The 17,602-nt window shown below is 37.2% G+C and overlaps 2 protein-coding genes across 5 annotated transcripts in view; one reads left to right on the top strand and one right to left on the bottom strand.

Moving 5' to 3' along the window:
- Positions 1 to 310: 310 nt before the first annotated feature.
- Positions 311 to 13,491, top strand: LOC124161537 (TIP41-like protein). Its single transcript, XM_046537908.1, has 5 exons — positions 311 to 603; positions 5,433 to 5,612; positions 10,383 to 10,605; positions 10,688 to 10,846; positions 12,919 to 13,491. Exons 1-5 carry the CDS (start codon positions 428 to 430, stop codon positions 13,006 to 13,008), a joined length of 828 nt encoding a protein of 275 aa, XP_046393864.1. The 5' UTR covers positions 311 to 427; the 3' UTR covers positions 13,009 to 13,491.
- The window catches only part of LOC124161536 (protein TFG-like), a 17,264-nt gene continuing 12,809 nt past the window's right edge, over positions 13,148 to 17,602 (bottom strand). For 3 of the 4 annotated variants that reach the window (XM_046537905.1, XM_046537904.1, XM_046537907.1), the window contains one exon: positions 13,148 to 13,824. In XM_046537905.1, coding sequence (XP_046393861.1) covers positions 13,533 to 13,824 — 292 coding nt within the window. In that variant the 3' untranslated portion in view covers positions 13,148 to 13,532. The remainder of the gene's footprint in view (positions 13,825 to 17,602) is intronic. The other variant, XM_046537906.1, reaches the window with a different exon arrangement.

Genomic DNA, 17,602 nt, shown 5'->3' with positions numbered 1-17,602 from the left:
GAATATATTTGTCCACACATCGCATAATTAATCTAATTTATTTGCTCTATTTATGCATAGTTATCGAAATAACGAACTCGAGCGATTCTTTTAGTATTTATACTGAAGTTAAAGCAAATTTTAGGAGCGAATCGTGTTACCATACACAATCATTTCTCCGATTATTTTCATATCATATGGCTTTCCACTTGGAAAAAACTCCAATATTTTCTAAAATCATCCAAATTGCTATGAATATCGAGTAAATGAAATTTTTTGCCATTTATGTCTACTGTTGACATGCGGGTTTTGATACTTCAATTGTGGCACTACGCTTGTGACGTCAAACAAGTATAAAAATCGGCTGTCGTTGTTTGGGTTGCGTTAATTCCTGGGCATTGCAGCGTTTTATCAGATATTCTATTTCGCGAGGTTGAAACGGTGAAAAATGACGGAAACCGAGCAAACTTCAGCTGATATTAAAAAATTTCCCGTGAACAGGGAAGAACATGCATTTCCGCCTTGGACCGTGAGCTACGAACAAAGTCACATTCTTCATTCCAAATGCCCTAAGGAAGGCGGCTGTGATCCTAATGATGAAACAAATCTCTGCGCATTTTGCACGTAAGTTAACGATTTCATCCAAATGATCCTTAATAATCTTACATTACTTCAATTTAGCTATTTTTATGTTGTTAAGACGATCGATTTTCGTACAGGTACTGGTCGTCTGTAACTCGTAGATTCTTGCTGTTCACTAGGTTTGGAGTGATAGCTTAATTTTTAAACGGCGAGGCAAGGTTCTTATCTATTGCTTACTGTAGCGAGATTTAAAATTTAGTTGTGTCGTGACGTCTTAATTGAAAATCAAAGGGAATCACTAAGTTGCTCAATTTAAGTCTCAGCGCACACTATAGCTCCACTTCTAATGTATATCGTTTTTCTCGACCCATATTAACTCTATTCTATAATTTTTTTAGTTTAGTCCAATTTTAAATTGCGAGAAAGTCCAATAAGTATAACCCTGCCCTCATCGCGATCTTCGCTTTTTCTATAATTTCATTGTACCTTGCAGTAAGTTAAAGTCCTTAACTTGAGTATAGCAAGTCTAGCAAAGTGTATCTGTACAACAAAGGGGACAAACAAAAATATAATTGCATGCCTTTACCATGCATTCTGGAATCATATCCTCACCAAATTTTTTTGGCTTCAATTTTCTAATTGCCTCCAACAAATGTAATTGTCCTATTATTGATAGACCACCAAGGCTAGTTGCTGTTTGCGGAGAAACTTTTATTGTAGCTTTTCCTTGTCTCAGAGTGTATGTAGAAAAATGTTCTGCAAATAATGTTATGTTTTAATTTGTCTCACAGCTTTGTAAATTCGGAAACTGACCCACCCCTTGAATGTTATTTGGAGGTCATTTCAAGCGCAGCACTCTGTCTGTAGGATGGGATTATAAGCTGTGGTCCCCTTGGTGCCTTTCATAAAATGCAGGCCATCACCAACACCAAGTTTCTCTCTGCCCTTCATTCATTCCATACCCTTCCCTCGTGCTGCAAATGACCTCAGCTGTCGGTTGCCTCCACTCAATACCATACCCTATTGGGAACACTCTTTCCTGAGAATTTCTGCCTGTGCCTACCTTTTGATGCTATCTGCTTGATGATATTGTTTTATCCTGACTTATTTTTCGAGCTGATTCTTTTTCCATTTTATTCATCCTGTTTGTTTGATGTGTGGCTTATTTTTCTAGCTGATTTAGTTTCTGTCTCATTCGTCTTGTTTTTTTTATTCATAATTATCTGGAACTTTCCATCTTACTGTTGGGATATCCGGTGCAAATGCGCCTTTTAAATAGGAATAGTGCATGAGTGGAAAATTCTAGAACACATTAGGGTGCAGCTGGATGCAGCAATTTCATAAAAACTCTATGCATCATTTACTCAGGGTCATTTTTTTTGTCGAGAACCCGTATACGCATTGCAGGAGCCCGGAGGTCCATGGAAACGGAAGCTTGTAGATTGACCCGGAGAATCCAACGGAGGATATGACTCTTGTCCTGAGCCTCAGTAAAAAATACTTTCCTAGTGGAAAACTCTGTATCTCTTATTTTTCTCTGATACAGTAAAACCTCTATGTAGTATTTTTCACTGATACAGTAAAACCTCTTTACATCATAAACCTTATCAAACCAAGGAGATACCCCTGAGACGGCCTAACTACCTCTGCAAATCGTACCGAGACAAGAGACCATTAATGCAGCTGTGATTACGTACATGGAATGACATTTTCAGCAATAAATGTTTCACGCTTATTTTTTTTCTTATACACCTTTAATATGCTGTAATTTTCACGTTAATCATTAGTTGTGGCCATTTTGTTCAATATGAGAGCATACCTAACAGTAAATAAGAAAAAAGGTATCCAACTATGCTAATCGTTTTAAGTGACTGTTGAAAGAGAGAGATCACATTGTTTTCTCTCGAATCATTGTAAAAAACATGCGTTAGCGCTCGCTTTCTGTAATTATTTAATGATAAATATGTATATGTTCACTGATGCATGCATGTTTGTTTAAACACATAAATATATATGCGTTTAAAAGACAGTATGTAGTGTCTATCACTGAAACCTCTCTATAGTGAACCTCCGAACATCAAATTGCCCAAATTTTGATCCCCTTCATTACGATGTAAAGAGGTTTTACTGTATTATTCTTCTGAGAGGACCCCCATTGCAGTTTGGATTCCCTCAACATCAGTCAAGATCCCAAATATGAGTCGCTCCTTGTCCAGCTGTCCACAAGAGGACACGACAATATCATTAGTATGTACAACGTGTGCGATATTAAGACCTGTAACTTCTACATATAGGGATCACTCTGTCTGTTGCCATATGTATTAAATTATATAAATAGTCTACGCTGTAATCCACATTACCAATATTTGTCGATAGAAATATGAAATTGGAAATATGAAAATATCTGAAATTTTCCAGTTTTTACCCTTTAATTCATCGAACAGTTTCACGTTGTCTAATTATATGAATTCTAGTCAGCTGCAACCATCTGCAATCCTCTTTTCCCTTCCAATGCTTCTTCTTACCAACCTGTGTGCATATGTTTCATAGAAGTTTCCTCTCTTCTCTGACATCCTGCATCCCCCTCTTGTAATCCACCTTACCTCCAACTACTTTTGTGTCCATATCTCTGGTGCTTATTGGCTTTTCTCCTGAGATGGCTCCAGTATATCTCATGTGCAGACCTAGCCTCAAGTTTTTGAGGCTTGATTTGCAAGTTGCTGAAGTTAAGTTTGTCCACCTGAATTTTTTGTGGGTCCAATGTCACACAGACCCTCCTGTGCTGATTTTCCCCCTTGAATTTTCACGCCATATGTGTATTTGTGGGTGAATCCACTAAGTCACTTGCTAGCCCATTGATATTTTTTGAGTTGTTATAAGTTTGTCATAAGGGAGGGTGCTTAGAGTTTTTTTTTTACCCCCAGAGCTTCATTTTTTATTTCAAACCATGTGTGAAATTGAAATCACTCATTAGTGGAGCAATATTTTTGAATAGGATGTTTCAGTTTTAGAGGCTTGGATGGGAGACTAAGTCAGTGCTGGGGGATCTCACCTAGCTTTAGATTTTTCTAGTCGATAGCCTTAGACAGTTGTCAAATGTAATGGCCCTAAGGTTAGGGTTTTCTGCTGGCAGCCAACTGAAAAGTCATGAAAGAAGGTGACGGAATCAATGCTTTCTTTCTAGAAATAATATTATTCTTCCTCCTAAGCACAACATCAAAAGCAAGCTGCTATTTCCTCTTGAGCCTCTTTCCTGAAATGTGGCTCCTTTGAGAAAATCTCCTTCCATTTCCTCATTATGTTGGCCTGCAAGGTGCTCACCTGGCTGGAGGACAAGAGTGCATCTTCATCACATGGAGAAGCTTGAATAAAAATAAAACTGAAGCTTGAAGGGCAATATGAATTATGCGTTGATGAATTCAAAAGTATTGCAGCAAATGGAGCGGCACCACTTTTGCCGCAGTTTGGTAATGGAGTTTTGGCATTTTTCTGTAGGATAAGTAGGAGGGAACTTAGAACAACATTCCCATCTCCTGCAGTATTTTTATTGCTACATCATTAAAGGGATATGTATTCGGGATACATATATGCAATGTTTAATGCCACATGAATTGTGCAGCTCATCCTAGATAATAAATCCACCTCCAGAACTTCAATTTACCTACTTTCTCTCATAAATTGGCTGATCCGTCTAAGTATATTTTGTTGCAATTAATGCTGTAGCCTTTTGATGAGAGATAATGGATGTAATATATATAAAATATATGTTTATATGTACGTAATATATGTATAAAAAATCTGCCGCAATATCACTTCGAATAATGCCTCTGCATGTTAAAATTCAGTTACATTTAGTGAGCCCAGAAAACTGGTTTCCTTGCAACACTTAAGAAAGCTCACAATGAGACACAAATGGAATCAGGCAGTTGGCTGACATAGTGGTTGGCAGTGAATTTTCCACTGCAGTTATATGAATGTGGTGGTGTGAACCTGTCCAAGGCAATATTTTTTCAAAGACTCAAAGTGGAAATATGATATTTTTCTTATCCCCTTTATTACATATGAACCACTTCTGTCTTTATAAAATCTGTATGGCAAAAATTCATTTGGTTTTCCATGGAAATCTTTATTTATTTGTCTCGAAATCTCAGTTTCGAGGAATATGGAAAACATTTCTAGGCAGGTTTTCGTGTGCATCAAGTCCATTTCGTATTACCCAAATTTATGCCTTCTTCAGCAATTGCAACTGTCTTTCGTGCTTCCTGTAACTGATAGAAAATATAGAAATTTCTCTTTTTTCTGCTGCTTCCTTTCCTTAATATTGTGGAGCTAAAAACATCAGTGCATTTATTTTCTGTTGGAAATTTGACTTTTTCTTTCTATTATCCTAATTGCAGAAACTGTGCAAAAAAACTCATCTAATTTGAGTTCCCAATGTCCTAGCTGATCGCATTATCGCAATAAAGAAGGATACCAGGAAAAGTCTGCCTATACATAGTTCCTTCTAGTGCGCTTCAAAATCATCTGTGCATTGCAGGTGACTCCCGTAAAAGTTATCACCTCGGCTAGTCCCGGTATACTTTAAACTCATCTTCCGTTTTCTACTCTTTACTGTCCCACTCCGTAACAAATAGTCACCATGTATTTATTTACAATGGGATTAAAGTCCGGAGAATTTGAAGTCCATGCCTTTGGTTATATCTGTTGATTCAATTGTCGATTCATTTGAAATGGGTAAAGACTATCAAGCCTTGGAATTGAAAAAAAAATATGTATCCCAATAATTATCCCAAATATGAATCCCTCAATTCTTTTGCTTTCCTATTTTGTGAGTATTGATAATTGATGTGCCATTTTTTTTATCATTCCAGTTACAGTAAAAAGGTGCACCTTCCTCAGTTACCTGATATGGTCTTTCCCAAAAACATATTGCGAATAAGAAATTCAAATGGTTGCGAGCTGAATTTCAATCCCCTCGATGCTTTGGTGCTTGTGAAGGATGGGCCAATGAATATAGAAATTGCTTGTGCTGGAGCATGGAAAGAATCCAGGTTTGTATTTACTTTACTCTATTTGGGACACTATTTGAAAAAAAAAGATATGGATGGAATGGAACAATGCGGTATCAGGTGACACACATTCAACAAACATTCTTTGAATCCTTGATGCCTTAAAATCTTCTTCAGTTAGAGAATCATGTGAAAAAAATCAACACTTTATTAGAACTCTACGTTGCCCATGGGCGTGAAGGCATGGTCTTTAAGGTATTCTATGAAAGTCTATGAGAAAATGTTGATGAATTTTCATCTTAACTATCTCTTTTTTCTGTTGATTATATCCTGCATTTGTTTTATTATTATAAATGGTATTATTCTGGTTAAGGTAAAATTTAGGCCTAAATTCCAATATACAGTAAAACCTCTTTACATCGTAATGGAGGGGACCAAAATTTGGGCAATTTGATGTATGGAGGTTCACTATAGAGAGGTTTTAGTGGTAGGCACCATTTTTTCATATCCTTGGGAAATGAAAGGTGCTACTGTCTTTTAAGCCAATATATTAATATATTTAAATATATAGGTATGCATAACTGAACATATATTTACAATTTAATGATTACACAAAGGTACAGTAAAACTTTGATTTTACGCAGTTGGAGGGACCGAAATATGGGCACTGTGTAAAATCAAAGTGTGTAAAATCAAGAGTTGGTATTGAGGAGGAGTATAGTTTTCAGGATAACACTAGCTCATTATTGCTCGGAAAATGAAGCCTAATAATCTTATTTACTCAAAAGCAACACCACAGATGACGTGTTACCTTAAGAGAAACAACTTTGCATTCCTGAACAGTGTTTCCCATGGTTGAACAAAATGGTTGAAATGCCAGCATTTCTGGCACTAAGATTACTTCTGTTACCCAGGAGAAATTTCGGAATGGTGATACTAAATGCTCGCAGAGAAGCTAATTTTCGAAAATATTCTCATTAAAAGCAGTTTTCAGGATATCCGTTTAACCACCAGCAGACAAACAAAGATTGGAGATTGAAGAAATGAGATACCTGAGGATAGTCATCCAAATTAACCCCATTAATAGGGTGCAAAATTTTGCTAATACATCACATAGGCTTTACACCCTGTGGGCCAGGGTTCAAGTCCTGGCAGTGGCAGAGACTTATCAGAGATGGCCCTATCCCTACTTGAGTCTAATGTGGAGGGCACTTCCAGTGCACCACTCTGTCCATCAGATGGGAAGTTAAGTCCTGGTCCATTTTGAGCTTATCATTACAACCTGGCTAATGCCAACATAGGGTTCCTATCCCCCCAGCCCTTACTTCATGGCGCTAATGACCCCAGTTGTTGGTTACCTCTAAATAGCATACCATAGATAATACGGAGCACACAGGACCCGGGATATTCGGAAATTCAGATTTTTCCGGTGCTTAAATCACTTTTTTTAAGTGAGCTATTTAAATGACCGCGCAACTGCCGTCATGCCGCCCGTGATGAATAAAAAATGACAAATAGTCCTGAAAAGTTTTCCTTCTTTATAATTTATATGCATTAAAAAAGCATTTCCCCATGAAATTTTAGCATTAGTTGATTGACTCTTCCGGGAATAGCTTCTCTGTCGGCATTCTTCCGCGAATTCAGCGCCGGGACCTTCGACTCACAAGCCGAGTGACTTAGCTTCACGTAATATTTTGCTTCCCCATATCTGATAACAACACCGGACACTTTTTGTATTTCGATTTAATGGTACTAAGCCATTTCTGAGTTTAAAGGGACTGCCTTATCACTCACGTCTTGAATTTGACTTCAATGATTACATGACGATTGACGACGCGAGTTATTCTCCGAGGGCATTAACTCCCGTTCCGTTAAAACGCTTGCCACCTAGCGGAGTTAAGCTAATAGCTATTCAAGGTCCAACCATGTTTAACTTAAACCGTCTGACAATGATATACAAGTTGAGTCGGTTCTGATAAGCGCGCAGCGCAAGCAATTTTCCCTCGCCTCCATTTGTCCCGCAGATGTGGGGTTAGCCTGGGAATGAGACAATGCAGGATGCTTTTACCATCGTGTTGAATCACCATCGACTTACGTCCATACTAGAAGTACGACTATCTTTTTTGGATCACCTTGGAAGCCAAAATTTTGGCACGGGAGTATTTTTAACGACTCATTTCGCGGTTATTTTTCGCTGGGGCGACGGAAAGCATAGCGTTTGCAAAATTCTAGAAAGCCTTGCGTTGGGGATAGATATTCCGTAGCTCATAATTGTGGATATAGACAGCGTCGATCAATAAGTCGAATAATAAACGAAAGGTGATAATGTTAATATTTCCAGCGATCATGTCTTAATCAAAAGTAGTTACGCATACACGGCGATTGCCGTGTGTTTTAGGTTTCGATATCCTTCTACGGCGAATTTGAACTAAGAGCGACATTCGCGTTCGTAATGGAGCCTGAAATATTACTGAGAGGGCTCACGGGGAAGCAATAATTAGATTCGCGATGTATTTAGTTTCACGCTCAACAGCGCGATGTCATTTCAACGGTTCCTGTATTCATTTTTGCAACTCATTGAGACGAAATAATAACCTAACTGCATATTGATCTAGTCGGATTTTCAAAACAAGCCGAAAGACAACTGCGTAAAATCAAGATTAGCGACCTCTTAGGGGCTGGGGTTATGCTGCGCAAAATCGAAAAACTGCGTAAAATCAAGAAAAGATGTAAAATCGAAGTTTCACCACTGCAATTCCCTATGCTTTCCGGCCGGACTTGAATGCCGCTGCGTAAAAACGAGACTTGATGTAAAATCGAAGTGCGTAAAATCGAAGTTTTACTGTATAAGTAAATTGTTGAAGAGGCCTTTTTAGAAAATAAATTAGTTAATGGGTTTGCTTAAAATTTTTTTCAAACTCTTTTGAAATAATGTTTTCAATTCCACGAGCACTTTTTAATGTCATTTTCACTGTAAATAAATCACTAGCTGTTTTCGTTAATGCCTTTTTACTTAAGAAATAATTCCCTGGTCTAAGGGTTGTAATTTACTAATAGTGTTCGGAGGAAAGAACAATAGTTTTATATTTATAAACATAATTTCTTCATCCTCGTATTTAACTGCCTGAGTTTTTTTTATTTGTGCAGCCTAGCCAGTTTCTTCTGTTTTTCCTTGGTTGTTTAAAATAGATGTGAGGGTGAATGATGGTATTCCAAAGGTCACTGCCTTCTGCCTGTCCTCGTAGGTGGCTAGGAAAATTGCTAATTATGTGGCAATGTCAAGCAGTCGCCTTCTTTTATTTCTTGAATCCATCATCATCCTATGATTAATTAAGTAATTTTCATATTTTTTCATATTTTATGGCAATTAATTGAAAATACTCCTTAATATATCTTTTAGAATCGATTTATCATTCTTATAACATGTGACTTGTTAAAGATTATAAAAAAATAAATAAACACGTGACTGCGGCAAAAAATAGACAAAAAATTGAGTGTAATTTTGAAAATTTTGTTGAATTCCCTCTCTCCAAAATACAATGCACGTAGCGTTCCGAAGAAAAACTCTGTCGAGGGCACACAGAAACGCTTGGTCTGCGAAAGGATGTGATTTCCAGGTGAGAATGCTGGGCGAACTACTTCAGAATGCGGCGGCGACGGTAAAAAATTTCAATGCCCTACCCCGTATCAGCTAATTAGCTGCCTCCTTCACCTAACACTGTCGCGTATGGATTGATGTTCATTCAGTATTGCTAGAAATTGACGTCCCGGACTCCCGATGGAATAGTCAGATCTCGCGGCATAAATACGCAGGCAAGACATATGACTGTCGCTAAGCGCAATAAATTTTAAACTACGATCGTTCACGAAAGCATTGAAAAAATTACCAAGGCGGTAGCAAGAAAGTGCTACACCGGGAAATATGGGAATAAAATAATTGCGAAACTGTATTTGATTTATTTCAAGTCGCGGAAAATTCTTGAAATATTTTAATTTTAGAAGCGGAAGTAGCAATGCGGTCGAGTAATTCTGTCTCCATGGATGGGAGTGAAGTTAGTTGAAATATTTCCGTCAGCAAGTGATTATAGGCTGCGCTGGTCGCCTCTTTTATGAACTGAACATAGTATGTAGGCACTTACAAGAAAATAAAGCCATCAGTAAAAGAAAGCGAGTGCTATCGCGCGATTTTGACCATGATTCGAGAGAAAACGATGTGTTCTGTCTTCATTTACCGTCACTTAATATTATTAGGATAGTTGGATGCCCTAACTAATGGTTAACGTGAACATTATTAAAGGTGTATAAGAAAAAAATAAGCGTGAAACATTTATCGCTGAAAATGTCATTCCATGTAGGTAATCGCGGCTGCATTAATGGTCTCTAGTTGTCTCGGTACGATTTGCGGAGGTAGTTAGGCCGTCTCGGGGCTGTCTTGTTGGTACGATATATGGAGGTTTTACGAGATAAAGAGGTTCACTATATAGAGGTTTGCCTATAAATTTACATGTAAATCTGACGGGACCAGAGGGTTGGTACGAAGTATGGAGGTTTACGATGTAAAGAGGTTCACTACATAGAGGTTTTACTGTAATAGTTCCATTTAAGGTGCTGCTATTTCAATTTCATCTTTACTTTCCTTAAATGTCTTATTTTCGTATTTTGTTCACCAACTAAAAATCTCTGGACATTTTGGTAATTAATCTAATATTATCATCGCTGTTATTTCCCTCAAGAAAATTGTTTCTTAACTATTATTAGAAAAGATGTGTATACCATGCAAATTGTGATAACTTTTCCTTTCTATCTCTCCAGGCAGGACTCAGGATACCTGGGGCGAATGATTAAGCCCTTTGACTGGACATTTACTACAGAATATAAAGGAACACTTTTAGGAAATTGGAAAGTAGAAGAAACTTGTGAACGGATAGATGTAGAGAAACTAAAGGAAAAAAAATCCATTCTTTTTTATCACGATTTAACATTGTTTGAGGATGAGCTTCATGATAATGGATGTGCTGTTTGCTCAGTGAAAATTGTAAGTAATGCTCATTATCTGGTTTTATTTTAATTTTGAGTTAATTCATTTTGAGGGTTTGACCATTCTTATTTTTTTCCAGAGAGTGATGCCTAGTGAATTTTTTATTTTACTCAGGTTTTTTCTGAGAATTGATAATGTTTTAATACGGATGAATGATACCAGAATATACCACGATTTTGAAACTAATTATTTATTGAGAGAGTTCACTTCTAAACAAGGAATGGTCCAAGATTTGAAGGTATGATCGTAGAGTTAAAATTTACTGTAAGTAATAGACGTTGAAAATTACCTCGATGATGACGTGATTTTTTTCTTTAGAGTAAGAAAATTGATCCAAAAGACAATATAAAGACCGGTTTATTGAAAAAAATTAGCAGTTAATTATCTGTATGGAGCACTAAGAGTGAGATTATATATAGTACCCATACTTCATTGGCGGAGTTCATAGAAGAAATAAGCTCAGAATGTGGTGAAATTAGTGCCAAAATTTAGCATGGGGTTTGGTCAATTTGTGAAATTTTGGAACATGCTCAGTTGTATTCATTTTATTCTTCCGCTTTGTAACTGTATGTTGATAGTTCAGACCATCATTCTTAAAAAGATACCTTGGACACCATAAGTGTATCCATATAATCCGCAGTAATAATGGCATCCAGATTTTACTAGTCAATCTTGGGGTGCAGTTAACAGTCGACCTATTTATTTATTATAACCTGAACTATTTTATTTCATAAGCCTCATGATGTAAAAATTATGATTAAGTCAGCCATACACTTACATTCTGTACTTATTCTATTCGGGACCTATTCTATTCATAATCCCTCCTGTGTAGAATGGGTAACTTGACCTCATGGTGAATCATGAACTTGCTATTCCAAAATAGCCATGTATTTTTACGTGGTAACTTCAAAACTTGCAGCGTTGAACTTAAAGTGTTTATTTGTTACATAGCTTGTACCAGAGTTTAAAAGGTGGGGGTGTGGGCTTTTACAAAGTCTTGCCAGATTTGCTGTACTTCTGAGAAATTGATTTGAAGAGTATTCTCATATTCCCTTTGGCTACGTTAGAAGGCATAATTTCGTATCGTTTTTTTTATTGTCATAGTTTTGGTACTGATGTTTGCAGTGATATGACCACATTATATAGATATGTCTGCATATATTAAACAACACCACCCACCAACACGACTTAAATGCTAAATAAGGTCTTCATACCAGAGATCCTCAGTGTAATTATTATTATTTAAGTACATCTTTAGCAATGGCTAAGTTTGCTTTTTAAATGCTCAACAACATTTATGCATGCATTCAGATGAGACATTTTTTGATTGACTATAATGTAGTGCTATTGCTTTATACATCACTACTCTTTCATTTTTTTTGCTCGACTTATTCAAATATATATGACAAAATACCACATTGGGTAACCTCTCCAACCCTTCAGCTGCAGGAAGTGTGTGCAAGTGTATTAGTGACTGTGGGAAAAACTTATCTCTTCTGACCTGCTCTCCATGGACCTTATCATCCATGTGGTTCTAACTCTTTCTTTCATGAATGGCACAATTGGCAACCCAAAACTCCACATTCTTACCCAAACTTATCCCTACCCCACTTTCTAACAGTCACTTACCAATCCCGTATGGTACTAGCCTGTTCTTCCATTATCCTCTCAGTGTGCTCTGGAGAGACTGTGGGTGAAGTTAAGATGGTTAGAAGAGTTTAACCAACATTTATAAACGTCACATGGAGTTCCTTGATGTTTGTTAATGAAAAAAATTGAAATCAAGTTTCATCAAATATTTGTTTTGGAGATTTTGTCCAATGAAATAATTTCACCAAATTATTTGAAGTTCCACTTCTCCGTCCTTCAGTGTGTGCGATCCTCACTGCTGGTCTTCGGGAATAGGGTCAGAATGGGATTACAAGGGTCCTTCACCTGTGCTGCCTCTTCTGACAGAAAAAGGGTTGTGGACCCCTTGACAAATTTTCTGCACAGAGTGGAAGATTTCCGATCTAGCTACCTCAGCTTATCTGGTTAACCTCAACTTCGCTCTATGAAAGTGCCAAAATTTTGTTCAATTTGGTTTTGATTTGCAGTTTTTTCCGTCAACAATCACATATGTGCCTTATATACAACCAAATCAGGCCTTGCTGGAAACATCCTACCCAAGTTCTTATAAGAAAATACTTGTGTACTCCACTCGTGAGAAGAAAGTGCAACAGCCTTGTATGAAGTATGAAAAATGTTGAATGGTCATCTATAACGTTTTAAATATCTGGTGATTTTTATCTTACACTTTTTAATTTTCAGGTTCCCCCATATGTACTAACTGATCCCAACATAGTGTCAACTCACCTTTCGTCAGTTACGGCAAGCTATGAAAAAATTTCATTTCCTTGACTGAGTGACGGAGGCCCATTAGGATGTGAAGTGATAATGGACACAAAAATGTGTGTAAAGTCAGAGCTTGTACTATGTAAAAGCTTGTGAACCTATTGTGAATATGATATCAGTGATGTCTGTAATAGGTAAAAATCAATTTTCATTCATATTCAACATTTTATTGTAAGATACATTTGCTCAAAAAATGCCAATATAGAACTTTTTTTCTAAATTTACACATTTTTTTAAGTTGCAATGATCTTATAGCACCTATTAGACGTACATAAACCATATTAATCTATAAATTTAATATATCATTTACATGGCAATGAAATGTTTTTTGTGAATCATGGGCTGAAACCCGATATTCTCTTTGCATGTTATACAAACGTAGAACACTCAATCATTGCAGCAGACGTATATAATTCAACAAAATTGTAAATATCCGTAAATTATTTTCTTCACCATTTATAAGTGTACAATAAAATTCATAGAGCTGCATTAAGTATTTCCATAGAGTATTCCCTCACTTTCCTCCCCGATTACTGATACGCCTGGGTTGGCGGCCGCCCATATCCCATTGGGGTTGAGCTTTTGCTGTACGGGTTTGCGCCCATGGGTGGGGCTCCAGGGGTTGGGTAGCGGGTAGGAGTGCGATATGAAGACGAGGGTGATGGATACTCTGCGCCCGATGTCGGAGGCATGTACCCCTGGGGTGGACCCGGCTGCGGGATCTGCTGACTTTGCTGAGGGGGCGGCGGAATCGGCTGGTTGGCTGACATGGGCTGGGTGGGCCTAGGATGATATCCAACCTTTTGCTGTGCATTAGGAAATCTGTCAAGACAATTAGCATTTCAGAAACATCAAACACAAAGTTATTGTACTTCTTTCCCATCCCATCTGAATTGGGAACAAGTGCTATTCACCAAGAGCCTAATTAGAACAAATATTCCCTGTAATCGTAGGAACTAAGGACCCTTATACAAAAGAGGCTATTCGGTGGGGCTTCTGAAATATGCAGTTTTTACAGAAATGCTAATGCAGCACACACATGCAGCTGGCAAAAATAATTTTAATAGGGCACTGGCCTCTAAATAAGCCAAACAAAAGCTTCCGAACAATCCGTTGACTTTACCCCATGCATCATAAAATTTTTCCCTGACAATATCTATTATTTTTCCTGATTATGTTACACCTTTTTCTTCCTTATATTAAGAATGAATTTAAATGGGCATTATTTGATTCTTATCAGAACATCAGAATTCAAGATGTACACTCTTAAGATATGGTCATATTCTTAGCTCTTATGTGGACATTTCTGTGAACCTGTGATTTTGTATCAATAGTGATTTCACCCCATTCATATAATTTTACTCACAGGTACACCCATGCCTCGCATAGTGCAATTTCGATATAGCACAAATTCGTTCCTCGGGAAAACATCGCAACTCAGTGTAGCCTAATCAAAAAACTATAACGCTCTTATGATAAAACGTGAACTTGCACGAAGTACACACGAAATTGCTATCATTTTACGCATATTAATAGTATTGCTTGCATCAAATCTTCTTTTTTGTAATGTATTAATCGAAATCGATTGCTGAGCATTGGCCAAAAGCATTACTCGTCATTGAGTACAGATAGCCCGCCTACCGAAGTAACTTATCTCGTCTCCTTAACAGAATGACAATATAGTTAATTTAGATCATTAATTAAGCGTGGAGCTAGTGGAAATAAGTTATTTTAAGCAATACGGTTTGAGACGTAATTTTTGCTGTCGTAGGTTATCAGGCTATTGACTTCCAGGTAGAGGGTCTACACTAAAGCCTTCGAGGTCATCAGTATTCATGGGGGAGAAATGGAGGGGTGGCCGAGTTGCATATGAATAGTATCAACACGTAAAAGGGTCCACTATAGAGTCTCAAACACAATGGCTTCATTCCCTCCCAGCAGTCATAGCATGGTTGTAGGCCCTCTGCGTCTCAGGAATACAGTGCAGCAGTAGAAGGTGATTTCGATAGAGCCATACAGAGTAAAAACAAAGAGAACGATGGCAAAAAATCGGAATACAGGTAGAAAAATCAAGAAGTCATCAATAAAAACTATAAACCTAGAACATACGGAAAGTTCATTGTGAATCTGTACAAAAAGACGAGGGTGGTAATCGCTCTCAGACATTAAGTGAAAGCTCCGGTTGGTTCCAGAATTTTAAACGGCAAGCAGTTATTTTCAGTGCGGCGTTGTCAGGTGAATCTGCAAGTGTTGATAATGCAGTCACCGTAACATTTTCTGATGAACTCCAAGCTGTGATTGAAAGTAGCTCCCTTCCCCCGCAACTAGTATTTAGTGTTGACGTGATAATACTGTTTTGGAAAAGAATGCAATCTTGTTCATTCATTTTCAGGTAAGGAAAACCTGGGTCAGGTTTCAAGGCATTTCAAGACTGTTTCACGTAGCTGCTAGTGCCTCGGAGGACTTCAAATTAAAATGATTTATCATTCATAAACTCTGCTAGCTGTGAAATGGTATTCAAAGTAGCATTTTCCTGTCATTTCGATGAGTGAAAAAAGGGCCTGGGCAACTGTCGGCAATGCATTACGAACCCTTGAGATAGCATGTGATAGATGTTAGCCCACACGCACGACAGGAGGGAATTTCAAAAGCACATACGAATTTTTTAAACATGATTTTAAGTCTTTAAATGCGTGCCTACTATCTTAAAAGATATTTTAAACAATAAGCATTTATATAAATAAGGTTTTCTAAGGCTATTTATGGGAATATATATGGTTTAGAGGGAATTCGATACCCAACACCTATGCTACCAGGAACGCATCCCTATCTTCCCAATGTTAAAATGCTCTCATATAACGCAAATTCGTATGGTGCAAAGAACCCAAGGAACGCATCCCTTGCGCTATACAAGGCATGGGTGTACTTTTATCTCTATAAATGTCAAAATTGTTTCAGATATTTATTGCAGGTTTTGAATTTTAACTAACACCTTGCAATGTGAATGCAAAAAAATAGTAAAAGCAAGCCACTGCTGATGTCATCTGGTGGGTAAAAGGAAAATCTTCCTCTCCCAGCACCAAAAATTATACTTTTGGGATGATTAATTAATGATGAGGCCGTCGAATCGCCAAATATAAACATACAGAACTTAAAGTAGTGTTGTTGGAATATTTAAGGTAGAAATTTAATAAGGCTATGTTTAAAATTCATAGCCAATGGCAGTTCTTATGGGAAGGGAAATATATGAAAAACAACATGTGGTAACATATTTTCCAACAATCCCTTTGATGTGGGTTTAGTTTCAACACAGTTGCATGCAGTTAAGATGCAGACCATTGACATAGCCAGTTCTGAAGTGCCACCGAGTAGCCTCATGTTAAGGGATGATATTTCTCAAGTTCCTACATCAACTTTTAGGTTTTTAAAGACGTTGAGGACAAGGACCATGGTACTGCTCACATCAAATATAAAATCCATGGTAAGTAATTTTAAAACTGCTTTTGGTATCAAAGGATCTCTTCATCTTCCAGTCCATTTAAGCAAAACCCTATCAGTTGGCATCAGCAATGTTCTTCTAGGTTTCTACCATGTTTGCAGCAGACTTGGTCCCCTAAACCAGGAAAGATTTCATGGAATTTTTACAAAGGGAAATATTAGGTAGATTCATTCTCTTAAGAAATTTATGTCAGTGAACATTCATGATCATTAACATTCCAACCAAGGAATGGATGAGAGTCGCAAAGAAGCAACAAGTGTCTGTTGTCTCAGAACATGCATGGTGCAAAATTGGACATGAAATCAACTTCAAGAAAGCATAGAATAGACAGCATATCACGAGTGATACCGGCAAAGGTTAGTCATGGTAGATACAAAATTTGAAACTCCAATAACTTTCTCTATTGCCAAGGAATATTCTTCACAGAAAATAGGGATAAGAAAACCAAATTTTCTAATAAGTGGATAAGCCAGTTATAAGGTACAAATTTCTCTCTCTGTCACAACAAAATGCAGTTTGAACTGTGACATTTGTCGTTAAGGACAAACAAGAGGTAAAAACCTGTATGACATGCAAATGCCAACATAACATGCTTACAAACAGTTTTTCATGCAATTCAGGAAATCCCTGTACAGATACACAAACTTTTTTGCATAAGATGCTTCAAAGAGGTTGCATAAAATTTGTAAGCTTATTCCAAATATTCGGAAACATTGCTGCAGTTTGAAGGTTTTCTGAATAGTTCAACTCCGTCGCGTTTAATTTTTATTCAATGCAATCCTCAATGAAATCAATTTAATTTTAAGGATTAAATTCGCTTAAAATTATGCAATACTATAATTTCTCAATTCATTAATTATGCATATTATAGGAAGGATTCTTTGCCACTATTACCATCAGTTTTGCCGTGCAACATGAAAATGCTGTAAGAGTAAATCTGTCCAATATGTCAGTGCGTAAGGGCAGCCACATTAGTCTTCCAAAGTTTCATTTCTTTTGAAATAAGAGTTACAAAGCACATGTATCCACAAACTATGCACAGACGAAAGAAGCATCAAGACATTATACGACCAAAATTTCACAAAAAACATTACAAACTGA

Source organism: Ischnura elegans, chromosome 6 (genome assembly GCF_921293095.1).
Source record: "Ischnura elegans chromosome 6, ioIscEleg1.1, whole genome shotgun sequence".
In the NCBI taxonomy this organism is placed as follows: Eukaryota; Metazoa; Arthropoda; class Insecta; order Odonata; family Coenagrionidae; genus Ischnura; species Ischnura elegans.
This window is presented reverse-complemented; position numbering and strand designations above follow the sequence as displayed.

Excerpts from the sequence above, each read along its gene's own strand:
- LOC124161537 (XM_046537908.1), top strand. The coding sequence starts at position 428 with ATGACGGAAACCGAGCAAACTTCAGCTGATATTAAAAAATTTCCCGTG. Across the intron at positions 5,613-10,382 it reads GGAGCATGGAAAGAATCCAG|GCAGGACTCAGGATACCTGG; the intron begins GTTTGTATTTAC and ends CTATCTCTCCAG. Across the intron at positions 10,606-10,687 it reads CTGTTTGCTCAGTGAAAATT|AGAGTGATGCCTAGTGAATT; the intron begins GTAAGTAATGCT and ends ATTTTTTTCCAG.